Source organism: Cornus florida, unplaced genomic scaffold (genome assembly GCF_030987335.1).
Source record: "Cornus florida cultivar Cherokee Brave unplaced genomic scaffold, ASM3098733v1 CherokeeBrave_3.0.0_Hap2_Chr03, whole genome shotgun sequence".
NCBI classification, from domain to species: Eukaryota; Viridiplantae; Streptophyta; class Magnoliopsida; order Cornales; family Cornaceae; genus Cornus; species Cornus florida.
This window is the reverse complement of record NW_026775573.1, coordinates 92,912,591-92,940,333: the sequence shown is the minus strand read 5'-3', so window position 1 is coordinate 92,940,333 and position 27,743 is coordinate 92,912,591. Positions and strand designations below refer to the sequence as shown.

The window sequence follows — 27,743 nt, the reverse complement described above, 5'->3', positions numbered from 1 at the left end:
TGAAAAGAACGAAAATCAGATGGTACTTCTGGAGTTGAAGACACAACTCCGAAAATTTCAAATCTGATCAAAGTTGGGTCTTATTCATCTTTCGGTTCTTGCAGTTTAATACTCGTCTGGGTCTCTTTTACATGTTCATTTAGTTACGCACAATTGAAACAAGTGCTCTTCATCTATTTCCTCTCTGATTTCTCAGCTTCCAAACACTATTCTCTTCTTTATCTTGCCCAAATCGCAAAAGGGTCTCTCTCTCCTGCCTTTTTACTCTTGTTTACAGTTCTGTGGAAGTCATATATATATATACATGTATGTGTGTGGTTCCTATTGTCTATGTGGAAGTTTTGAGCTTTTGACTTGAATGAGTTCCAGGTAATTTCTTCTCTTTCTGCGGGTTGGTTCTAGTTGGATTTTGCGATTATATCTGACGATAAGCCTAGAAAAGGGTATACCTATGTATATAATTACTTGCTTTTAGTCTGTCACTATCTGTTGACAAACTTACAATTTGGAGACTTGATATTTTTTGGGGATAAATATGAATAATAAATTCTGCATATAACGCAAATTTTTTCTTCAGCTTATCCTTCTTTTAATTGTAAGTATATAGATAGTATGTACATATGTTATTCCATAAATGAATTTATATTGTGCAAGATTTATCATCAATTCCTAGCTTTTACTCGAGGCTATATTTTTCTAGATTAAATTTTTTTGGTATGAATTGTCAAAATAATCAGTAAACATCTTAAGCTCATCTCATTTCAACTGCCACACTACTCTGCTTTCCTAGTTAGTGACTGGATTATGTCCAATTTTTATGGAGAAACAAGGGATAGAGAAATGGTCTTGGTACCTTTTGTAGAAGTAAGATAGTGGACTCATTAATTACAAGTGTATAGGTACAATCCTTGCTGTCCTTATTTTGTAATTTGAGTGCTCAAAATTCGTGAATACAGTAGGCATATTTCATATTGGCTTTAACAGAATTGTATATGGGCTTAGAAGTGGGTAGAAAGATGGTTGATTACTTTATCTTATTTGATGTAAACATATATTCAATGAATTTTGCTTGCTTAAGTATGAACTGATGACTTCCAATTTGGAAGACTCCTTGGGCTTTATGGTGGTCAAAGGTGGAGTTGGATGATGCACAAGAATATCATTTTCACCATATACACATGGTGCGCATTGGTCTATGGATTTTGTTCTATTGTAGAATTATGTGCCGCTTGATAACGTGGATATTCTATAGAGAGGCTTGTTTGGAGACATACATGATGATGATGAAAAAAATTAAAAATAAACTAAATAAAGTAATGGTTTTCTGATTGAGAATCGAAATTCATCTTTTGCGGTTGTGTTTGAATGTGATACGGGCTGATGTACTTTATGGATTTCTTACTTTGGTGCATGAACTGGTTTCAGTCCATGTCATGGTCTTCAATTTCATTTTATATCCTAAAACCCACTGGATAAATTTCATATCTGAGTTTATGGAGATTTTGCTCTTCGTTGATCACCTCAACCCAAAAAATGAAAGCAGTTTGTGGAAGTAATGGAAATCTCAATGTAGGACTACAGTTTACAATTTCATTTTTATGGTTTTAGTTCTACTAATTTTTTATTGTTAGAAAAGTGATTTGGTAAAATTGGCGTACTCAATTTGAGAGCCTGACTATCATTATATACAAAAGGAAAATTACAAATATGGAAAGAGAATAAAAATCAAATCCCTAAACAAAAGCCTAAACATAAGCCTCCAATGAAGACCCAATAAATCTGCCATAATCATCGAGTCAACCTATAGATATGATTTCCAACACTCTCCCTCGAGCTGGACCAAATATGTTGACCAAGCCCAGCTTGACTATGGAAGACTGAAGAAGAGAAGCCCAATAGACTTTGTGAACACATCTGCAGTCTGTTCTGAAGAGGGAACAAAAATAGGATTAATGATATCTGATCGAACTTTCTCTCGAATGAAGTGAATGTCTACCTCAATATGTTTTGACCTTTCATGTAACACAGAATCAGAAGCAAGCATAATGGCTGATTTATTATAACAAAACAACCTTAAAGAATCTTTCTCTACAAGACCCAACTCTCCCAAAATTGATTGAAGCCAAAGGAGCTCACAAATACCTTGAGCCATAACTCGGTGCTCAGCTTCAGCAGAGGATTTGGAGACAACAGTTTGCTTCTTACTCTTCCATGATATGAGATGATTACTGTTGAAAGAAAAATAAAATTTGAAGAGAGAAATTAAAACATGAAGCGCACAAAGATATATGTGGTTCAGTTATTAGAGCTTACATCCTCGACACAAAGCCCAAAGGGCTACATCTCTTTCATTACATTCTCTCTTAATTTTGTTTACAATAACCACCTCTATTTACAGGTGAATTGGGGAAAACTTGTAATAAAGGAATTACATCGAAAGTCAAATATAAATATGGCAACAACTTGTTGCCCAAGTTTAGTAACATTAACATTTTGTCAAGGAGTGATTTAAGGGCTTAAATAAAGCACTTCTATAATTATTCTCCAACACCTCCGCTCGAGTTGGTACATGTAGATTTAACTCAAGTGTCCAACTTGAAATTAGATATGAACTTGTCGAGAGTTTGAGATGAGTTTATCCAGAGATCCGAGACAAGTTGATCCGGGACGAGACAAGTTGATCCGAGACGAGACGAATTGATCCGAAAATCCGAGACAAGACGAGTTGATCCGAAGATCCAAGATGAGTTGATCTGAAGATCCAAGACGAGTTGATCCGAAAATCCGAGACGAGTAGAGTATAGAGTGGGGTATTATAAACCTGCTTTGATACTATGTTGAAAGAAAAATAAAAGTTGAAGAGAGAAATTAAAACATGAAGAACATAAGGATATACGTGGTTCAGCCACTAGAGCTTACTATCATAGAAAGTACGGAAGCCAGAGGTAGACCGTCTATCTGTCTTACATCTAGGATAGTCTGCATCAGTAAAGCATGAGAGTCCGGACTGATTTCCTGAGGCATAGAACAGACCAAGGCCAAGGCACGACTTAAGATACCTCAAAATATAGTAGACTGCATCCATATGAGTTGGTCATGAATGAATTGACTAACCACATTAACAACAAAGGTCAAATCGGGCCTTGTGTTAGTCAAGTAGATAAGACGACCTACCAAATATTGATACACGGACAGATCTGGAAGTAATTCCCCTGACTCAATAGAGAGTTTGAGATTAGGGTCCATAGGAGTGGAAGCGGGTCGACATCCAAGCATGCCAGTATCTTTAAGAAGATCCAAAACATATTTCCTTTGAGATAAGGAAATTCCACAACGGGATCTAGCAACCTCAATTCTAAGAAAATATCGAAGGGGACCTAAGTCCTTCACATCAAAGGACTTTTGAAGATGAAGTTTCGCCTGAGCAATCCCTGAATCATCATCACCTGTGATAATGATGTCATCCACATATACTAATAACATAATGCAGCGACCATCATAGCGACGTCGAATCAAGCAAGTATGGTCTGAGTGGCAGTGCACAAAGCCCATGGATAGAACAACATCACTAAAACGACTAAACCATTCTCTAGGAGATTGCTTCAGACCATAAAGAGACTTCCGCAACCGACAGACTTTCCTAGTATACTCCCCCTTAGCCCGAAATCCAGGGGGTGGATCTATATATATAGTCTCAAGTAAGTCTCCATTAAGAAATGTATTCTTGACATCTAACTGATGTAAAGGCCAAGAATGGGCAGCAGCCAAGGAGATAAGACGTCAACTTTGCCACAGGAGCAAAGGTAGCGCCAAAGACTTTGCCCGGAATCTGAGTGAAGCCTTTTGCCACCAACCGAGCCTTATACCAATCAATAGAACCATCGGCTAAGTACTTAACACTAAAGATCCATTTGCAGCCAACCGTTTTCTCCCCAGCAGGTAAAGAAATAAGTTCCCATGTATTATTACGCGCTAAAGCATCCATTTCTGCTGTTATAGCAGACACCCAATTGGGATCCTGGAGGGCCTCTGGCATTGATCGAGGAATAGAAATGGACCCAATTTTGCCCACGAAGGATTTATATGCACCTGAAAGACCATCATAGGACACATACTGGGAAATAGGGTGGTTAATGCTACTAGAGAAACCATACCAATTAGGAGGGTGACGTAACGGGATGTATGCTCGGGAATGGTAGGAGCCACAAAAGAAGGAGAGTTACCTGGACCCGGTTCAAAAGATGATTCTGGCAGGGGAGGTTGAGTGCGATGGCGACGAGAGCAGACCTGTAAAGGCGGAGGGGAACCCCGCATTGGTGGAGAAGGAGATTTTAGGATAGCGTGATCTTCAAAGATAGGAACAGGACGGGCAATAGGAGAGATCTCTTTCTCCAGACCACAAGAGAGAGAATCCTGTACCACATAATTAGTACTATAAAAAGAAATAGTTTCATGAAATGTCACATCAAGAGAATAGTACATATGTTTGGCCACATGATCATAATAACGATACCCCTTTGACATAGCAGAATACCCTAAGAAAATACACCTAATAGATTTATCATCAAGTTTATGACGAGAAGGATTACGGTTATGAACAAAACAAGTACAGCCGAAAACACGAGGCAGAAGGTGAAACAATGTATAATTAGGCTGGAGAATCTAAAGTGGGGCTTTACCACCTAAAACTCGACTGGGACTACAATTAATCAGAAAAGCAGCTGTAAGAACAACCATATGCCAATAGAATTTAGGCACATGCAGACCACTCAAAAGACATCGTACCACGGACATAATATGACGGTTTTTGCTTTCAACCATGCCATTTTGTTTAGGAGTGAGTTGATGTAAAATCTCTTTTTTATTACATTCAGTCCGGAACTCATTCGAAACATATTCACGCCCATTATCAGAATGAATATTACGGACAACAGTGTTATATTGGTTATTGCACTTATGTTTGGGGAAATCTTGTTACATGGCGAAGTAAAAAGCAGTCTGTAGTTGCAAGAAGCAGTACTGAGGCTGAATTCAAGGCTATGGCTCACGGTACATGCGAAGGAATCTGGCTGAAAAGATTACTTGAAGAATTAAAAGTTCCAACTGAGAAGACAATGAAGATGTAAAGTGACAATCAGGCAGCAATAAGTATTGCTAAGAACCCAATTCACCACGACAGAACCAAACACGTGGAGATTGATCGCCACTTCATCAAAGAGACGATCGAGGAAGGAATAATCAAGATGGTGTACACTCCTACATGCCGTCAAATTGTAGACATCCTTAGTAAAGCACTTCCAAGAACTAATTTTGATGCTTTAATCACCAAGCTGGGAATGATTGACATCTATTCACTAGCTTGAGGGGGAGTGTTGAATTCCGGATTTAGATCCCTATTTTCTAGGGAAGAGATTTCTATTTTAGTTAAGTTGAATTTGTGAATATAGAAAGTAGGACATTTGGTTACTTGATTTTTTTTATATTTTATTTTCAAATCTGTTAGTTATTAGATTTGATCTTCTTTCTTGTAATTAGCTACTAGAATTAAGGAGATTTAATTATAGGTTAGTTGTATTTTTCTCCTATAAATTCTTTGTACCTTACAGTTTCTAGTATTAATGAAATAAGGGATTACTTTACCTTTTTTTCTTCAGATGTCAATCCACCTTAATTATAGTCTAAAAAATTCAATCCATGATTTTTTCATATGATTATGGAAATTGATTTGCTTCTGTATTAACAGTTAGGAAGTTAGGAAGTTAAGAGGTTGACCTATAAATTTTATGTATAAAGATATGAGAACTATCATTCTGTTGGCTTTTCACTATTGAGTATTGTGTCATATAAATAGGATTACAACAATCATGAACTTGGATGAGAAAGTTTTTGAAGATAGACTTACAATACTGCTTAAAATCATGGCAACTTACCTTACAGTCTATAATAGCATTTGAACCATTTGAGAGGCACTTTAGATCATTCAAAAATTCCATCCTTAGAATTTCTTTTGGAAACTTTTTCCCTTTTCTATTTTTGGTGTTTCATTGTTTGAAAAACCTAATACACTTATGAGAAGTTATGTATTCTACAAAGTAAATTATTCTTCGTGCCACTTCTTTAACTCATGGGCAAAGAGTAACTCTTTGGTTTTGTCTAACACACTTTTTGCAACATGTTTTTTTTGATAAGTAAAGTTGTATTAAGAAGCCTTCAAAAGGGGAATGCATCCCTCAAAAAACTACACAATGGCAAATAGGGCCTCTAAATTCTCAAGGAGTCAAAAAAATCAACTATTTAATCCATAGATTTACAATTTCTCCTTAGAACCCAACAAAAGATCAAAAGATCACGAGCCTGGGTCCCCATTGTACATCCTCTCTAAGCATCAACCAAGCCTCTACAAGAATTGGGCATAACCCACTAAACCCTGAACAAAGTCAGCATCAAAACCCAATAGTCCCTAACTACTGGGCAGTGCAACAAAAGATGATCAATTGTCTCCTTGTTTCTAAAGCACATGCTACGACAGTTGACCACAACCTGTCTCCTCCTTCTTAGATTATCCTGGGTCAAAATCTTCCCCAAATGTCCAGGTGAAGAAAGCCATCTTGAGAGGTGCCCTGGAATGCCAAATAGCCTTCCATGGGGATGAATTCCCCCGAACATCCGTAAGACACCTATAGAAAGACCGAATCTCAAAACGACCATGGGAAGAAGGAACCCAAACCACATAATCAGGAACTCCATCCACAATCTCCTGGCGATACAATAACTCCAAAAAACCAAAAGCTTCCTGAATCTCCTAGCAATACAATAACTCCAAAAAACCAAAAGCTTCCTTAATCTCCCAATCCTGAAAGTGCCTCAGAAAGTGCACATCTCAGGATGTTCTCCCACTATCAAGGCGATAGCAATCAAACACCAAGGCGCGTCTATCCGCGGCAATATTGAGAAGTCTGGGAAAAGAGAGGGCAGGAGAACGATCACCACACCAGATATCCTCACAAGAACAAATCTTGCTGCCATCCATGACTCAAAACCTATTGTGTTTAGAAAATTCATCCTGCCCATTCCAGATGAATTTCCATATCCAACTCTATCTGGAATCCTCACCTCCATAGAGCACCATCCACCTTTGATCTCCCCAAATCTACTGGCAATCACCCTCCTCCACAATCCGTGCCTCTCCACCCCAAACCTCCATGGCCACTTTCCCAAGAGGGTCTTATTGAAAGGAGTCAAACTTCTAATACCCAACCCACCTTTTCGAATCGGGCTACACACTTGCTTCTAGTTGACCAAATGATCGTTAAACTCCTCCCCTTTCCCTTCCCATAGAAAATTTTGTTGTAGCCTCTCAATCCTCTCAACCACAGAAGAGGGATCTGAAAAAGAGAGAGGAAATAAGTAGGGAGGCTCGACAAAGTGCTCTTCATCAAAGTAACCCTTCCACCCTTTGAAATATACTGCTTCTTCTAACTTGCCTACCTTCATTCAAACCTCTCTACCATGGGATCCCAATTTCCCATCATCCTTGATGGCGTCTCAAAAGGCAGCCCCAGATAAGAAATGGGAAAAGATCCAATGCAGCAGCCCAAAGTGTTGACTAGAGAGTTAATCTCATGAAACTCCCCAAATGGAACCAAAACACTCTTTCCCACATTTACCTTCAAGCCGGAAACAACTTAAAACCATATTAGAACGCATCTCAAATACCTCATCAAAGACACATCTGTACACAAAAAACAAGAGTGTCATCAACAAACATCAAATGGGAAATCTCCAACTGACTAGGAACTTCTCTCCCCACCCGAAAGCCATGCAATAAACTTAGATCCACTGCTTTTTTCATCATCCTGCTAAGAGTCTCCATCACAATGCGAAAAAGAAAAGGAAATAGAGGATCTCCCTACCTCCCTCGAGCTAGAAAAGAAACCCGTCGGAGCTCCATTTACGAGGACCGAGAATCTAATGCTTGAGATACAAATTTCAATCAATTTCCTCTATCTCTCTTGAAAACCCATCCTCTCCACCATATAAAGAAGGAAGCTCCAACTGACATGATTATAATCCTTCTCAATGTCTAACTTGCAAAGAACCCCTGGGACCCCACTGCACAGTCTAGAATCCACGCACTTTCCTGTAATAAGGACTAAATTAAGAATCTAACGTTCTCCGACGAAAGAGTTTTGGGAATACGAGATAATACCCTCCAAGACCTCTCTCAATCTCGAAGCAGAACTTTAGCATTTAATTTATAGATGCTTCCCACCAAGCTGATAGGTCTAAATTCCTTGACATCAGACGCACTCGCTTTTTGGGGATAAGCACAATGAATGTGGCATTAAAACTTTTCTCAAAACTACCTTGAGAGTGAAAAGCATGAAAAGTTCCCATCAGCTCCCCCCTCATCACCTCCCAGTTTTCAAAAAGGAATATCATAGAGAATCCATCAAGTCCTGGGGCTTTATCCCCATTACAGCTCTTCAATGCCTTAAACACTTCTTCTTCAGAAAAAGACCTCTCTAATCCAACACTCTCCATTTCAAAAATCTAATCAAATTGGAGTCCCCCAAGCAACGGTCTCCAACTGTGAGTCTTAGTGAAAAGCTTCTGATAAAAAGGGGCAACCCTCTACAAACCTCCTCCTCATTTCACAAAAACACCCCTTCTACCCAAATCCTCCCAATATGATTACCCCTTTGAGATTTCTGCCTCAATGAAATCTCTTCCAACACAGTAGCGGGTAGTCTCAGCAATCGCCACTTGGCAATCCACCCTCCTACTACTCAAAGCTTCCACAAGATCTCCTAATCCCTCCATGTGATAAATCTCTGCAATCTCCAAAAACGCTCGGTTTTTCCTCCATTCCAAGTTCCCAAACTCCTCCTTATTCCATCTTCAACCGTTGCAATTTACCTGTAAGGATAAAGGTCAGAGTGCCACTCACATTATAGCCCTCCCACCAAGAGCGGACCCTCTCAATAAAGCCCAAAGCTCGAAGCCATATATTCTCAAATCTAAAGGGAAAACTTCTTTTCCATAATCCCCCACAATCCAAAACCAAAGGAATATGGTCCAAAGTAGGTCTAGCCAGCGCCGCTTAAACCACATCTGGAAATTTCTCCTCCCAATCTTCGGACTAAAGAAATCTATCCAGACAAGATAGAGTAGGAGACTCTCTACCACTAGACCAAGTGTAGGTCGCTCCTTCCAATGGCAAATTAATCAGCTGAAAATCGTCAATGAACTCAGAAAACTGCTCCATAGTCGACCTTTCACTAGGAGAGCGAATAACATTGAAATCCCCTCCAACACACCAACGTGAAGGCCATCTCTCCGGACAGAACTAAGCTTCTCCCACAACAAATGGTGAACATCATCCTTGTTAGGGCTATAGACATCCGAAAAAATCCAATGGAAACGATCCTCCTCCATATAGAAAAGGCATGATTAGGAGAATCTTCCCATCCACACATCAAGTTTTGAAACTCATCTTTTATCCCACATCCCTTCCAAAGAGCCTATGGAATCCGAAGTCCCCCCCACCAAAGGCTCCTAACAATCTTATCCGAGACCGAAGCAAATTTTGTTTCTTGTAAACAAACCACCTTAACATCCCACTTACGAATTGCCAACTTCATCACCTTCCTCTTTTCTGGGTCATTGAGACCACAAACATTCCACGAGATAATACGGAACTTCATGAGGAAACAATCGCGCTTCTTCCCTCTCCCTTGACCCCCACTCTTCCCCTCATAGTTGACATACGAGATAAGGTTCCTCACCTCCCTCTCTCCTTTCTCCGAAGAAGTCCTTCCCTTGCTCCCCTCCTGCTGGACCTTGTTAAATTCATGGAACATTCCCACTGCCTGACTATTATCCCCCTCAAAGGTCACTCCAACAAGGTTACCTACACACCTATCATTATTTCTAACCCACTCTTCAGTATGGTCATCCCTTACCCCCTAGGGGAACTGATGAAGAATCTGACAATAAGAGTGAGGGTAGCACTTGTGTTAATCAGGGATCAAAAAGGGTGTCGGAACTGAGTCTAACAGCCATGAATCCAAAAGAGAGTCCGGGAAGTATGAAACGGATCCGGAAGAATAGGAATTCTCTATCAGTTGGGGATCTAACTTAGTAAATTACCTTTGATTCACTTGTAACATGAAGTATGATAAAGTATGCGTATAGGTATGTATGATAAATAAATGGTGATGGATCTATTTTAAGATGTTTAACTTATTCATTGAGGTTCTTAAGTTATTCATTGAAATTGATTTCACATAATATTGGGAGACTATTCAATGGATTTCACTATTAATTCTTATCTGCAGAAAAAAAAATCAGATCTTGGAAGGAAGACTTTATGAGGAATTCATAGCCATTGAGGCAGCAAACATTCTTGATATTTGTTTCAATGGATTGGTAACTCTGTAGGAGATGGGCATGAAGATTTTGCAGTCATATATGCCTAGCATTTACCTGTGGTAGTTTCACCTTTTGTCTAAGGTAAAGTATTATCTTAACCTTACAGTTGAGGCTTGAATCAATGTGTTTTGAAGGGAACTCTTTGCTGGTGTTTATATCAGCCCTGACAGTCTAGATTATTAGTTATGCATGATGTATGGTTTATGTCATGGGTTGTTAATTCTGGGCTATTGTAAAAGTTTTATATATATCTATTTTCTTTTTTCTGGAGTTGGTGGCCTGTAGAATAATTTATGTTAATGATGCCCTTCTTACTTACTGTAGCACTTTTAGGTGTGAAACTGATATAATATATATAGTAACTACTTTAATTTTGTGATGGCAAGTTTACGTAAGAAATGGCAAGTATCAGTGGAAACCTCAGTAGGTAATGAATGACATATATTATTGATTTATCTAAATGGTGATTCTGATAAATTGCAGGACCGTGTCATATGTGTGTTTGTACAGTTTTCTACTTACCTAGGATATCCTTTATCATTGCTTCTATTTAGGTTATGCAGCTGATTGATTTTAATTGACAAGTTTCGGGAATGTCATTGCATAGTATGGTCCAAGTTAAATTAGGGAGTTTGGGGGGTACAGATTGGTAATGGTCTAGAATTTGGCACTACTCTCAGGAAGTGGCTACACACAGATTCAATCCTGTGTCCTCATGACTTTAGCACTAAATCAAAGAATGTCCGCTGAAAATTTTTCAGGATGACCTATGGTTCCGTTTTCAAAATTTGTGTTATTTCTCGTTAAATGAAAATTTGATTGGGTTTACCTATTTCTAATAGAAGAAATACAATATAGAAGAAAGAGAAGAGAAATGTGTAAAAGCTTGTGTTACGACAAACGCAGCGTACCAAGCAACAATTATGAAACACAATAGAAAAATAGACACACCACACAAAGATTTACACGTGGTTTAGCAAAGCCTATGTCCATGGTGGAGATCCGGCGAAAGTCTTCAGTAGGTTTAGTAGGTAAGGTAGAGTTTGGTGAAACACTTGGCAATGGTAAAGAGCCCAATACTTCCCAAAAATGGTCTTCCCTCTCATTACTCTCCCCCTAAAGAGTATTTTTCGTGAAATAGGGTTGAGTCTAAAAAACGGTCACATCCATACTCACAAAGAAGTTTTTAGAGGTGAGGTTATAACATTTATACCCTTTTTGTTGAGGAGAGTACACACTTTTCTGCCCTAGGATCAAGTTTTGAAGGGTCCCGTGTATGAACATGTACAAAAGCAGTGCATCCAAACACTTTAAGAGGTAATGAGGTGAAGATCCTAATATGGGGAAAAACTAACAGCAAGCTGTTTAGGGGTGTCTCAAATTTCAACACCCTAGTTGACATTCTATTGATCAAGTATGAAGCTGTAAGAACAGCCTCACCCCATAGATATTTAGGAACCCCCATAGTGAACATTATTTCCCTAGCAACCTCAAGTAAATGGTGGTTTTTTCTCTCAGCTATCCCGTTTTGCTGTGGGGTATCAAAGCAAGTGGACTGATGGAAAATACCATTTTCTTTCAAAAAATCACCAAGAATAGAGTTGAAGAATTCTTTTCCGTTGTTGGTTCTAAATACTTGAATCCGGGTTTGAAACTGGTTTTCAATCATGGCATAGAACTCTTTAAACAATCTCGCAGCCTCAGATTTTTTTCTCAAAAGATATACCCAACACACTCTAGTATGGTCATCAATGAAAGTGATGAACCATAATATTAAATAGAACAATTCAACAGATCCCCAATAATTTCAAATAAAGGAGGAATAAATCTGATTTTGATCAAACCAAGATGGCGGTTTGATCCGAAAGCACTGCCGAATATCCCGGCAGCTCTAATGAAAAACACTAAGGGAATACCCCTACATGGTCGAATCTAGAGGAGATTGGCTCCTCTTAGGACTGTCGCATCAGCAGCCTGAAGAAGAGAGGGAGTCTGTGATGAAAAGAAAGAGGAAAGGGGCTGTGACGAGATAGAGAGAGAGATTTGAGGCTCTGATACCAAAAAGTGATTTGGTAAAATTGGCGTACTCAATTTGAGAGCCTGACTATCATTATTATATACAAGTGGAAAATTACAAATATGGAAAGAGAATAAAAATCAAATTGAGAATAAAAATCAAATCCCTAAACAGAAGCCTAAACATAAGCCAAGACCCAATAAATCTGCCACAATCATTGAGTCAATCTATATATATATATGATTTCCAAGAGTAAGAAATGAAGCTACTTTGTTCATGAGGTTGAAAATCATGAATTCCATATTCATGACTCAATGTGAGATGATTTCTTGATGCGACATATGACTTGGAGTTTTTGTCATTCAAAAATCAGATTAATTCAGATTTTGTTTTATGATATGTGTTCAAGCAAGCTTCGGAAATCTTCTAAATTTAAAGAAAGAGCTCGGGAAATTCATCATATGATGCTCTTTGCTGGTGAAAGAAAATTATTGTGTTTTGTTCGAGTAAGGAAAAGAAGAAAGAAAGGATGGAAGACATTATCCGGGTTTTTAATAGATCGTGGTAAATTGTGAGGAGGGTCTGATGCAAATCAGTAATGGTGCTTTAGTTAGGATTGAGGCAGTCAATGGTGCCTTGAAAAGTATTTAGTCAAAGTCTAGTAAATAGTAATTATGCTGTGGAAATCTGAAGATGTCCTGGGAATAGAAGTTGTTATTAATGCTCTGTGGGTAGTCCAAAAGTCAGTCTAGAGAGAATTGAGGAGTCATTAATAGTCTTATTATAAAAGGACAGACCTCTATATCTGTTGTAATCAAGTCTTTATCAATATATTTTGAGGTATTTTCAGAGTTATAGACAGTTTCTTCAGGCTTTTCCTAGATTTCCCTTTAGAAATCTAGGCTCCGAAGGTGATTGGATCATTGGAGTATTCCTAGTCTCCCTTACAGTTGTAAGAAGACTTGTGTTTCTTTTTCTGTTTGCTTCAGTTTTTACCGGACCTGTGAGATACATTAGAGCATCTTATGCTGTATTTGCTTATGTAGCTTCCAATTGTTCTCTTTTTGTCCATTATGCATTTAGCATACTTACAAAAGATGCAGTTTTCAACTTCAAATGTTGTTTGTTAATTAGTTTTATTCTATGTTTAGGTCATCTTTTGCAATGAAGACCCTTGGCAATGATGAGATTGATTTGGAAGGTGGTAAGTTGGAAAAAGACACAGAAAAAACAATACGAAGTAGCAGGGTGGTTAAAATACACAACCAGGCCTTGTTATCTGGCCTTGCGTACTGCATTTCATCCTGTAGCATGATACTTGTTAACAAGTATGTCCTTTCCAGCTATGATTTTAATGCTGGGATATCTTTGATGCTTTATCAGGTTACTTTCTTTATTTAGTATATTTTATTTATCTTCTAATAGAGATAGGAATTCTGATGCAACAGTGATTTCATTTTTATTGACTTGATATAATATATATATATATATGTGTGTGTGTGTGTGTGTATTTTGTAACTAATGAGTTTCTTGTTGTGTTCTATTCTCTGGGTGCAGAATTTCGTTTCAGTGGTGATTGTGCTTATATTGAGCTTTTCTGGTGTAATATCAACAGAACCACTCACGTGGAGATTGATTAAGGTGTGGCTACCAGTGAACGTTATATTTGTTGGGATGCTAATCACAAGCATGTTTAGGTATGAAGTTTTTCTTTTGTTTTCACCATCCAGGTGGTTATCTTAGTTTGCGTTAGCCATTAGCTTATGTTTAGGTAATCCATCATGCTAAATCAGTCATTTGCCAGGCTTATCTTTGCATCCAAATATAGTATTATATATGCTTTTATATAATTTTTTTTTTGTAATTCAAGTATTTCATTGTTTCTCTTTAATTTTATTTTCTTTTTTGTGTTTTCAACACGTTCCATTCTTTGGCATAACAGAACAATGCTCTCAATGAGATTTAATACCTTGAAGATAACTGATTTGATCTTTAAGCTGATAGTAGTTTTCAAATCTGCTTAACTAGTTTAACTTTTCACTTGAATTTCTGGTTCTTAATTTAGAATGGAAGTTAGCTGTACTAGCTAATTCTCTTTCTTCCTCTAGTATATATAATAATTATTTTATTTAACCACTGCCATATTGTTTTATATTTAGTGTTTCCATGAGGTTGAAATTTTAAAAGATTTTTATGTGTTTTATTTTAACGTTGTGCACTGGTTGTATAGAGCAACTAGTCACTCCTTTTTCTTCTCTCTAGTCAAAATTTATATTTTTGGGACTGGATGATGAGGTATTTATTTTTATATGAAGCATGCTTTATCCATTTTGTATCTTTTCTTTATTTCTATTCTCTAAAAGATGGAATGTACTGAAAAAATTACTCCACAAGGAAACTTTTGGGTTTCAAAATTGTAATCTTTAACGCAAAAGAAACAGTTTTAAGTATGATGATATATTTTTATTAGATAACGATAATTGTTTTTAACGATAACTTTATTTTTAATCCAAGATGAGCTTTTACCTTTTGTACATAAGGTTAATGATATTATGATCTTTGTCACTGTCATGCACTTCAGTGGTAGATGGCTATATATAAAATCCAATAGTTATACGTATCTTCGATATGCATTCTGAGTATGTATGCTATTGGATTTGAATTCCTGCTTAACCTTATTCTCTTTCCCTTTTAGCTTTTTCTTTGTTTTCTTTTTTCTTTTTCCCCTACAAACCAGTTGCTATCAGACCTCCTGGTTTTATAGAACGCTTGCTCAAGTCTTGTGTACCAGATCAGATCTTTTAGCTCTACAGTTTTCCTTTACATGAATACTACATTCCAATTGCTTTATCAGTATTATTATTATTGTTAAAATTTGGATGCGGAAATAAGAAATGCAAATAGGAAAGGGAAGAGAGAAAGATGGAGAACACAAACATATACATGGTTCGGCACTAAGGCCTACATCCATGGACAAAGAGCCACTAAGGGCTACATTTTTATTATTCAGATATGTTTTGCTTGAGTACAAAGAGTCTATATATAGGCACGGTAAAGATAAGAAAATATGGAAGGTATACAATAGTCAAATGAGGCACCATGATTGGTGGAGGATTTTGCTCCACAATTATATAGAAATATTTATATATTTCAACAATTATTATTATTATTTTAGACTTCTGGTTGACTAGCTTACCGGGGTACATCCATCAATGATTTCTGTGCTGGATTCAGACCATTAGCACCAGTCATGCAATCATGGATTTTGGATAGATAAGACCTTGGAATTTGAAGTTCAACGGTTTACTGCCCCAAGAAGCCTGGATGCAAGGGTTCATTGTTTATTATTGACTTTTGTTAAGAAGATTTGGTAGACTGCTTAAATGCTTCAAACTTGCACTTTCCATTGCCTAGTGTAGTGGTAAAAGCTGTCAAGTGTGAGAATGTGGATTTGAATTGTTAGAGTAGTCACTTTGTGCAAATAATGCCAAAGGTTAGGTCTGTATCTAATTCGCTCTTCCATATACCCTTCATTAACGGGTAGCATAATGCATAACCCCTTTTATATTGAGACCGATAGAGCTGCTCAGGACCAAATCTCTCACTGGGGAATTTGGTGTTTTGGCCTTTTGTTATCTTGTGCAGATGTGAAAGCCAGAGTATTAGGACTATGCATCCCGGTGGTGATATGTAGGTGAATGCGGAATATCACTGTGGTTGGGATAATTTTGGACAATCTTAATTATTTCTGTTCCGTTTGATTGTTGAAGTTCTCTAATACTGGTGTGAAAATTTACCAGAGTTACCAGAGTTGATCTCTTGTTGTCTTGTTGAGTCATATCTAATGGAGGGTGTTGAACAACTTGTGTGCTGCATTGCGTGTCCAAGTTTTATGCTTGTCCGTGCCCATAATGTCCCTTAATTACTCAGAACAGCTAACAGCACTCCCATTTTAGAATGTTACTTAACTATGATCCATTTTTTTTTTTTTTTGTTGCAGTCTGAAGTACATTAATGTTGCTATGGTTACAGTCTTGAAGAATGTTACAAATGTGATTACTGCTGTTGGTGAAATGTATTTATTCAATAAGTACCACGACAACAGAGTCTGGGCTTCCCTTTTCTTAATGGTATGTTGAATGTCTAAACATATAAATTTTGGATGATACTTTCTCTGTCTATTTTGAACCCTTTTAGCATTTTTGAACAGGCATAGTCACTTAACTGGTCTTCTCATCTGCTGCGTAGTTGATTACATTTGATACCATGTCTTTGTATATTGTTTGTTATTTTATAAAAGCAGTCTTCCATATTATTGTTTGGTTAAAAATATAATCTGGATGTTATATTATGGTCCCATGAAATGTGACACAGTGAGAGAGGTGCACCTTGAAGTTCTGACAAGAATCAAGTATTCATTCGAGCAAAATTTGTTTTTCAAGATTTGTTTCTGTTGATTTTGAGGAGGGGGTGGGGGGTTGGGGTTAAAGTTGAATAGGATTTAGGGGACTAAAGCTCAGCTTATCTAGGAGGATTACTTGAATATACAAATAACATATTTACATTCTCTGGTGTTACAATAATCCAAATGGAATGCGAATTACTGTTAATTTCACCAACAATTTGCACGGAATGTACATATTATTATGATCTGCTATGGTAAACCCAAAACATTGTTGACTTTAAGAAAACCAAGTAACAGTAATTCAGGACCCACACATCAACAAGTATATTGATTAAAGTCATCAACAAACGCAACAATGTGACGAAAACCAAGTAATGAAGTATTAGATTCAGGACCCACACATCAGAATGAACAAGCTGTAAATGAGCTGTACTTTTATTAATACTAGTAGGATAAGAAACATGACATTATTTGGCAAGAACGCATGTTTCACAATTTAACTCAAAAGATTCAATAGAAGCAAACTGGGGAAGCATATGCTTCAAAACAGGAAAAGGTAAATGACCTAATCTATTATGCCATCGCATTAAAAGATCTTTATTGATATTACTATTCCTAACACTAGATTGATTTGCAACATAATAAGAAGTTAGCTTCACGTTCAACAAATACAAGCCATTGTTCTCACTTCCACTTCCAATCGTCTTCCCCGTGTCCAAGTCCTGAAACACACAGTGAGATGGAAAAAGGTTACACTACAATTCAAGCCTTTTGTAATGTGACTGACAGAAAGGAGGTTATTGGTAAACTTTGGGACATGAAGAATAAAGGATAAGGTGATTCGGAAAGGCAGAAACAATGCCCTTCCCCGCAATGGAGGTGAAGGTGCCATAAGCCACTCTAACCTTATCCTTAACAGAACATAAACTCTATGAAGAAAAATCAAATGCCATACCAATTATGTGATCAATGGCTCCTGAATTAATGATCCAGGGTGGCCCACCAAATAATGTGGAAACCTGATGTGCCGAATGAGAGATACCTTTCTGAGCGAAGTTAGAGGTGGAAATGGAGGCATGTTGTGCTAGTAAATGTTGGAGAGCATCAAGTTCAGCCTCGGAAAAAGAACTCGGTGGCCCTGAGGAGGCATGAGCAGTAGAAGCAGTCTCACGCTTTGCAGTATGTGTCGTAGGTAACCCTCTAAATGGACCAGGTCTTGGCCTAGCATTCGCATGGGCAGGAGCTGGAGTAGGGCAAACATGTAGATTCCAGCATGTTTCCTAGTGTACGCCCACAGTGATCACACCTTACCTTGCTCTTGTCATCCTGCTTCCCTCCTTTCGAAGGATTGGGTTTGATCCATTGTTGTGTGGCAAGAGTAGACCTCTCAGACAATGGTACTTCTGGCTCATGCTTAGTGTATACAGGTGTAGACATAGCCTTCATTTATTCTCCTCAGCCTGGATATACGAAATCACATCTCTAACAGAAGTGGGGGCTTGATACCTGCCTAACACTTGTAGCCTAGCATGCTCGTATCTCGGATGCAGACCACCCAAGAACTCATAGATTCGATTCCTTTCTACCATAGCATGAATTGCTTTAACATTAGCTGCACGCACAAGTATGTAGTCTTGGTAGTGATCTAACTCTTCCTATTTACCACGTAGAGTGTGGTAATATGTAGCAAGAGTTTGGTCCTCCTGCTTGAATCTTGAAATATGTTGTTGGAGTTCATACAGTTTTGCAAAATTACCAACCGAGGAATACGTCTCTTCCGCAGCCGTCCATAATTCTTTAGCTGTTTTCACAAACAGAAACCCTTTGTTGATATGTGGCTGCATTGGCTGCATTGACTCCAACAACCACGTCATAAATAGTGCATTATTTGCACTCCACTCTTTGAATTCATGATCACTCTTGGAGGGATACGTGACAGTCCCTTTGATATGGTCGATCATCGTACTACCAGTGGTATGCATATGAGCAGATTGAGCCCACTCCATATAGTTTGTCTCATCCATCCTAACAGTCGTAATACAAAGGCCTGGATGTTGATCACTACTACCACCCAATACTGGAGTTAGACTAGGAGAAGACCCAACCTTTTTTGAAGTCACCTCTGAGCTAGACATTTTATTAAACAGTTTCTGGGTATACAATCCTCAGAAACAAAAGCAACAACAAAATATGTAGAGAATCACCTCTCTAATACACAAACTTCAACTAGAAAGATTACCGTCTTCTGAGATGCATAAAAAAGCGACCACGTAGTCACCACACAAACCCTAGAAAGCAACAAAGTAGACCATACCAGAATTGCGAACGACGAAGAAAAAGCCGCTATTGCAGAACCATGCGAACACGTAAAAAACACCAATCGAGACTGCAACAGATCAAAAACAGGTCCAAAAAATCCGCGGTACGAGTGGGTGTGATTAACACTACTTGCAAACAAATTCCATCTTGGAATCTCTTCAAAACCCTTCACACCTGCTAGGGTTTACACAAACTTGCCCTAGGGGTTCAACTACACACTTAGAGCTTTACAAACCATGCTTTGATACCATGTTGACTTTAAGAGATAATCAAATCAAGAGTAAAGTATAAGAAGAAGAAGAAAAAGAGAAGAAAGAGTATGAGAGAAAAAGAGAGAGAGATGGGGAAAGAGAGAAAGAATGAGAAGAATACTTTCATCCTTCCACCACATTCTATTTATACTAACAAATTTCAAAAATTACACATAAGCCCCAATATTATATAAGTAATAACAAATAAGCCCTTGACAACATACATACTTCTCCGAAGAGTCTTTGTAAAATTTCGCTAACTTCCGTTCATTTTTGACTTAATGAGAAATCCAAACCCTTTGTTACCACGTACTCTCTGAAGCTTTATATTTTAATCTATCACACATGCACAGATATAGTTTACCTCTTTTCTTTGACTGATATTTGATTAGGGAAGGTTGATGAGACATTATGCTTCTATTATGCAGATTATTTCAGCCATCTCCGGAGGAATCACAGATCTATCTTTCCATGCTGTTGGTTATACGTGGCAGATTTTTAATTGTTTCTTAACAGCATCATACTCTGTGAGTATTTTGGTTGGTTATTTTGATTTCATTTATACACGAAGCCTTAGGATTCCATTTCATCTTCGTCAGTCTTTTATGGCTTGGCTTATAATAGTTGCCTATTCTATCATTGAACACAGCTATAAATGCCTTTTTTTTTCTTTCAATTTTGCTTTCCTTATACTGTTACACAATATGTATATTATTTTCAATCTATACTTTGATTCGAGTGGTGGAGATTTTCATGTTCCAAAAAGTTGTCCCTTGTTTTCTTTACAACATTTAATTTGACTCAACCTTATCAAATTTGCTACTTACCAGTTGTAAGTGAATTAAGGAAATCAGAGACTATATTTCGGTTTACAAGATGGCAATGAATTAATTGTAATTGGTTTGAACCTTAGGTCTCAACTCACTTGAAGTTTTGCTTGAAGCTATTAAACTGGGAAGACATTTGTAGATTTGGTGTTTCCTTTTCTTGTGGTAGACACAGCCGTAGACAATGCCAATCTGAAAGCGCTCTCTCCACAGGAGCTGTAATTTGAAAATAACTACTATATGAATATTATAGTACTCAAAAGAAGCTATGATACGAGCAGCTCAAACAGCCTTCGGAAGAGCCTCCTTGTGTGGCACTTTGATACTTGAAGTTCATAGTGTAGCATAGTTGAAAATGTTACTAGGCTTGGAAAGATTAGGGTTTGAGATAGAAAGAGAAAAAGAGAGAAGTCATAGGAAAAGGGTTCAAGAGAGTAATTTCTCATCTATTTATATTATTGAATAAGCAACAATCACAAAAATACCCCAAGCACTAATTACCCGAATATTCGAATATTCCAGCACTCTCCCTCAAGTTGGTGCGTATATATCTATCCATATTATTGCAGTACATATTTGGGTGCAATTGTTTGTGCATTACAATTTAATTAGCTTCCGGTATATATGACTCCTTGTTCCTATGTGTATATGCATACTGGCCTCAGTTCTTCAGCGCTCAGCCAGCCGTAATTGAGGACTCAACTGGATACCACTTTGACACCAGTGTGCGATTGCAATATAAATCAAGCATAAAGACAAGCAAATGGGATGGTATTTCCCAAACAAGCCACTCGAAAGTTTAATCAATCCAAAACCATGTACTAGTAGCTTTGTAGCTAGATTTCCCTCCAAAAATTTGATTGCAAATGTGGTATAAAACGGGCCTTCAGGTAGTCAAAATTTTTGTTTGCTTCTCATAGGAGAGAAACCACAGAGGATGGACTTAGAAGTTACTGGGCAATGTGGCCATGCCAGTCTTTCTACACTTACCTCCCCAATATAAATATTGCATTTGATGCTTCTCACCAGCCACACTATTCAAGTAATTCAAGCAATTAAGTGGATCTACTAATATAATTGACATCTTTTTATTTCACTTGCTTTATTTTTTCCCTTCAACTGGGATCCCCCTCCACTGAAAGATGGGGTACTCAACAGATCCACGGGAGTCACTTTGCTTTTGGGGTACCATAATGAATCCTTGTATGCTGATTTCTCTTATTTGGGTATATCTGTTTATCAGCTGTCTCAGATATTCATTACCTTCTTGTTGTTCAGTCTCTTTAATGTTTTCACCTCAATGTGGCTGATGTCTTTTTTATCATCAAAACTTTCTGTTGCAGTTAACACTACGTAGAGTCATGGATACAGCAAAGCAAGTCACGAAATCTGGAAACTTGAACGAGTTCTCAATGGTCTTGCTCAATAACACCCTCTCATTGCCGCTTGGAATTATTCTTATTTTAATGTTTAACGAGGTGGACTATCTCTCTAGAACGTGAGTTTTCTGGCTTTCTTTTTCTTCTATATGGTGGTAACTCATTTAAATTAAGTATCCTGCAAAATAAATTCTTTGCTGTTATTCTCCTTTTCCAAATTTATTTTGTGATGTATTGGTGTATGCTCTTTCAATGATTTCAATGTGGATGTCAATTCCAATGACTTCAATGGACCTAGCCCATTTGTCTCATTTTTATTATATACATACATATACGTACACATATGAGAGTGGGTCTTGATGCAATCGTAAGCTTGCTATATTGTGACCTGAAGGTCACATGTTAGAATCAAGGAAACAGCCTCTCCGCGCATGTGGAGGTAAGGCTGTGTACCTCTGACCCTCCCCAGACCCCGTAATGGTGGGGCCTCGTGCATTGTCCTAGCCCTTTATATATACATAAATATAACTTTTAGCAAAGATATGGAAAACAACTTTTAGAACATTTCAAGACATACCAAATGCAGGTTTTCCTTTTTTTACTATTTGTATAAAAAGATAAAGCACGCATCTTCAACCCATCAGGTTTTCAACTGTCACAACTCACAAGAACTACGCTGTACTTTTATAAGAAAAGGACTCCAACTCCCGAGAGAGTTTCCAATACTGAGATGCAACCTTGGCTTTGTTATGTTCAATTGTATATAGCTTTTGCTAGATATTTTGATATCATTATTTGACTGCAGTTGAGATTGTGAATTTTGTTTCTAGGATTGGAGAAAGGAGGATAAGAGGTGGAGGAGAAGAAGAGAGACGAGAAAAAATAATTGTAAAATAGAATCTGATCAACATCAGGAATTCTACACCACTCTCATTTATATATATATATATTGTTGAAATATATAAATATTTCTATATAATATTGGAGCAAAATCCTCCACCAATCGTGGTGATCCGATCAATTTCCTTCCAACTATAAATATTTCTATATAATGGTGGAGCAAAATCCTCCACCAATCACGGTGCCTCCTTTGACTATTGTACACATTCCATACATTCTTATCTTTACCATGCTTATATATAGGCTATTTATACTCAAGCAATATACTGATCTGAATAATAGAAATGTAGGCCTTAGTGGCTCTTTGTTTATGGATGTAGGCCTTAGTGGCTGAACCACGTAATATCTGTGTTCTTCTTGTTTCATTTCTCTCTTCACTTCTATTTCAACATGGTATCAGAGCCAAGTTCTTGTAATCCCATCTAGAATTTGAGGGGAAGTATTGGAATTATTATCATGGAGCATATTCTCTATGAGTAGAAATATATAAAAAGAAGAGAAAAGAGAGAATTGCGTAAACGCTTGAATGAGATGATTTACTCATTCACAGTTCTAGTATTTATAGATAAAATGAGCACATGCTCATATTACAAGAAAAGAAACTAAATCAAATCAAAATCAAATCACAACTTATTCTAAAGCATATTCTATGGCATATTCTATAACATAGTCAAATCTCTGCTATTATGGTAAGTCATACCATAAATCGTGGTATCATATATATGCTATTATATGCATAGTCAAATCTCTGCTATTATGGTAAGTTATACTATAAATCGTGGTATCATAAATGCTAACACTATGTCTTCACATTTCTTTCTCGGCGTTGTTGCGGCTTTTCCCGGCATTGTTCCGTCCATTTCCCGGCTTAGTTCCGGCTTTTCCTGGCGTTATTCCGGCTTTTCTCGGTTTAGTTCGGCCTTTTCCGGCTTAGTTCCGGCCTTTCCCGGCATAGTTCCGGCCATTCCCCCAACGTTGTTCCGGCCATTTTCCCTGGTGTAGTTCCGGCCATTTTCCCCTGCAAATTGCAGTTTATTTTCCCCAGTAAGATCTGGTCAATTTCTTGGCTTTATTCTGGACACCTTCTCATCATATTTCGAGGCATTTCTTTAGCAAGTTGGGCATTTATGATATTCATGCTCCAACTTGAGGGGGAGTGTTGAAATATATAAATATTTCTATATAATTGTGGAGCAAAATCCTCTACCAATCTTGCTGATCCGGTCAATTTCCTTCTAACTATAAATATTTCTATATAACGGTGGAGCAAAATCCTCCACCAGTCACGGTATCTTTTTTGACTATTGTACACCTTTCATATATTCTTATCTTTCTCATGCCTATATATAAGCTATTTGTACTCAAGTAATATACTGATCTGAATAATAGAAATGTAGCCCTTAGTGGCTCTTTGTCCATGGATGTAGGCCTTGGTGCCGAACCATGTATATGCTTGTGTTCTCCATATTTCCCTTTTCCTATTTGCATTTCTTATTTCTGCATCCAAATTTAACATATATACATATTGAGATAGCAAGATTACATAAATTCCCTTGGCCATTAAACAATACTATACAAAGCTCATGCTATTAACAAATAGAGAATTTTTTTTCCTAGTTGATCCTCGCACACCCCCCAAGGAATTGTTTGCACCCAAGAGGATTTGAACCTTAGATCCGATGCTTCTTGAGGCACCGGCGCCAAGTTCTTACCCACTTGCGCCAACCCCTTGGGGTTAACAAATACAAATTAAACATGCCTAGCTTGAAACACAATTGCTGAAATGAACCACGAGCTAACAGTTTTGTAAGAGTATCCTTCAACTGATATTCTGAGCAAATATAGGGAGTAACAATCTGTTTTCGCAACAACAAATCTCAAATAAAATGCGAGTCAACGTTTATATGCTTGGTGCGCTTGTGGAAAACAGGATTGCTAGCATTAAAGATAGCGGCATGATTGTCACAATGCATCTGCAAGAGAATCCCAAATCTTCATAGAAGGATCGCAAAATTCAACTATAGTGGCAATATGGGGTTGCTATGTTAAAACCATCCCATTACAATAGAATCCTTACACATCTGATCGTCATACTCCCCAACCTTTGTGTTATCAGGATGATTTCCAGTCAAATACTTCAATTTTCTTCGACCACACAAGAAAACTTGCACAACATGGGCCCAAGCAAAGTAATTAACACCATTCAATTTTTTTGAAGTAATCAACTTAGGCATATTATCATCCTCGAGGTTTGTTGTTTATCGTCATCCATGGGTAAAAAAATTACTTCAAAATTGGATCAGTAACTTCAAAAATAGAGTGCAAAAACTGGTTGGCAAGGTTCAGATGAATCTGGTTGGATCTTAACCAACAAAAGAAACTAACACCAACCCACCCACCCCCCCCCCCCCCCCCCCCAAAAAAAAAAAAAAAAGATTGAAACCAACTGGGCCAAAATATAGAAAGTTTTGAAAATTACAAACACCTCAAATAGCTTCAAAATGAATCAAAAACACCACCACAAATCCCAGAAAATTCAGGTGATCTCAGCTGTATAGTTCTTGAACGGTATCTGCAAACATCAGCATGCCATCTGATGTTCTGCAACTTGATATGGATGAATTCTGCTCTCAATACACTACTTTGATACCAAGTTGAGATTGTGAAACTGTGTTTCTAGGGTTGGAGAAAGGAGAAGAAAAAGAGGAGGAAAAGAAGAAGAGAGAGGAGAAGATTATAAAATAAAATCTGATTTACATCAGAATTCCACCACTTTCATATATATATATATATACCCATACTCTAACAAGTACGATAGACCCCCCCTTGATTTTTCAACTGTAAAACATTTTCAGATTTGAATAAGCTGTACATTATACCCCACCTTTTGGATTATGCATATCACATCACCTCCTCTTCCTCTGCATTTCAACTACTCTTTCTCTGAGTTGGTATTTTCTTCTCCTTAAATCACCATTTTTCATCCTAGTGCATCCTTTTCCCCACATTATAAACCTTCCCTGCTATGTAAATTGCAATCTTGTTGTCTTGATTCTTGCTGAAGACATCACAATGGTTTTTCTTGAATTTCTTTCTACTTACATTAAATGTTCTATTAGCTGTATCTGCTGCTAAATATTATCACCCGTTTCCTGTGCTTAATCCCTCTTCTTTTCTCTTCCTTTTCGATATATCTTATTGATTCATGCATTATATTATGAATGGCAGACCACTTTTGAGGATGCCTCTCTTCTGGTTGGTGGTGACATTCAGTGGATTTTTGGGCCTAGCAATCAGCTTCACATCTATGTGGTTTCTTCGTCAAACTGGGCCAACTACATACAGGTAAGTATATATGCTAAATGATCCAAACTATGGTTTGTGGTTTCTATGTTTATTTTCAGCAGTTGCAACTTGTGCCAGTCCCAATTTCATTTAGATGGCCCAATCCCAGGCATGAATTTGTTTTCTTTTTTGGTTTATTTTAGTATTGCAGTGATTCATGGCAAAAGCTGAAATTTATACTTCATTGGGGATTGGGTAGGATGTTAGATTGGGACTCTGGCTGGGTACTGGGTAAGCTATGAGTTTGGTGCACTAGAGCTTGGCTGTGTTTTAGTAGATGATGGTAGAAGTTGTCACTATATTTGCGTATTAAATTAATTTTTCATAGGTTTAACATATTTGAATTCTTTTGTTTCTTGTTCATGCTTTCCTATCTGCAGCCTTGTGGGATCACTGAATAAGATACCTCTCTCTGTTGCCGGCATCCTTCTTTTCAAAGTCCCTACCAGTCTAGAGAACTCTGCAAGCATTTTCTTCGGTAAGTTCTGTCCTTCTAACTACTTCAAAATGTTGGGTTCTTTGAGAAAACTCAAAAGCAGAGGCTTGAACTGTCTTTTGTAGGTCTGTTGGCGGGAGTATTTTTTGCTAGGGCAAAAATGCGGGAGAAATCTCAACCTTAACAAGTTGGAAGCTGCAATGCATCCGTACACTGGTCCCTTGACTAAAAGTATGTCTTATGGTTGTCTACTTTCATCACTTAATATTTCACATCATCAAAACACAGAACATGCAAACAGGAGAGGAGTAGGGAAATCTTTTTTCTGAGTAATTGAGATTTAGCTATTCAAAGTTCACTTGTTACTGCGGAGAAGGGTGCTTTTCGGTGTGCTTTTGTGAGGAGAACACTTCTTATTCTTTCTCAGTCGTATCTGTATTGTAATGGGAACACACTTCCCTCCCTTTTACTATGTTGTTAGATTAGTCAACATTTGACTGAAATTTCAAATGATCTAATATATCAATGTCCATTATGTTTTGCTGAACGAAAGAAATACCATACAGCTTTGATAATTCATAGAGAAGACGCATTTCTTTTTGCACCAAGTCTACGAGTGTTTGTTTTTCTGCCTCTCTTTATATTGTGATGCCAAGAAGTGAGGTTCAATTGATGAACATTTTTACATGTTGCTTAGCAGATCAGTGAGACACTAGATTATTAGTCTAATTGATTTTCCCATTATAAGGTGAGGGTCATGGATGCATATAGACTTTGCACTTGTCTTGTGATCCTAGTGTATAAACTCAATTGTTGTTGTGGTTCTACATTCACAACTGAGCTTACAAGTGTGGTGGTGGTGGTGGTTCTTGTGTCTTCTACATTCACAACTGAGCTTACGAGTGTGGTGGGACTAGGGTAGGGTGCTCATCCTAGGTTTCATTTGTCACATATACTAATATTCTAATTAATCCGAATTTGGAAGGAAATAACAATTTTAAAAAAGATAATATTCTGGGAAATTTAGATGAAGTATTGAAATAGCCGAGTAAAAAATATTTTTTCTCTTCACACGTGCTCCTTGAGAGAAGGATAATTTCCAGTACAGAGAGAGGGAGGGTGTAGATAATGGAGATCACCCCGGATACAGGTTCGCACTCCTTGTGGCTTCTACACTCATGAGTAGATATAGAATAGTGGGAGAGTTATTGAAGTGCGAGTGAGAGAGTTACAAAATTCAAATTTGCTGTACGTTTTTATGCTGTTATATATGATGTTTATATAATATACAATCAAAGATTGTAATTTAGTGGTACCTTTTGACCTTCTAAGTCCATCGTTTAAGTCGTCGTGGAAGTAAAAATAGGTGTATGAATTTGTTGCCAAAATAATAAAAATACGTAACATTCAGAATTGTAGTACTTAATTTA

The 27,743-nt window shown here is 37.5% G+C and overlaps 1 protein-coding gene across 2 annotated transcripts; it reads left to right on the top strand.

Moving 5' to 3' along the window:
- LOC132300888 (GDP-mannose transporter GONST1-like) lies at positions 1 to 26,921 on the top strand. Of its 2 annotated transcripts, XM_059798172.1 has the most exons (10): positions 2 to 369; positions 10,341 to 10,515; positions 13,603 to 13,834; positions 14,009 to 14,148; positions 16,452 to 16,581; positions 19,855 to 19,953; positions 21,597 to 21,751; positions 25,761 to 25,877; positions 26,258 to 26,355; positions 26,439 to 26,921. In XM_059798172.1, the coding sequence occupies exons 3-10, from the start codon at positions 13,616 to 13,618 to the stop codon at positions 26,495 to 26,497; spliced, it is 1,017 nt and encodes a 338-aa protein (XP_059654155.1). In that variant the 5' UTR covers positions 2 to 369; positions 10,341 to 10,515; positions 13,603 to 13,615; the 3' UTR covers positions 26,498 to 26,921. The 2 variants fall into 2 exon arrangements, with proteins under 2 accessions (XP_059654154.1, XP_059654155.1); XM_059798171.1 differs by lacking the exon at positions 10,341 to 10,515 and having other exon boundaries at positions 1 to 369.
- Positions 26,922 to 27,743: the final 822 nt, after the last annotated feature.

Bases quoted from the DNA above. Each gene is read 5' to 3' on its own strand.
- LOC132300888 (XM_059798171.1), top strand. The intron at 14,149-16,451 runs GTATGAAGTTTT...TTTTTGTTGCAG, and splicing joins CTAATCACAAGCATGTTTAG to TCTGAAGTACATTAATGTTG. The intron at 19,954-21,596 runs GTGAGTATTTTG...TTTCTGTTGCAG, and splicing joins TCTTAACAGCATCATACTCT to TTAACACTACGTAGAGTCAT.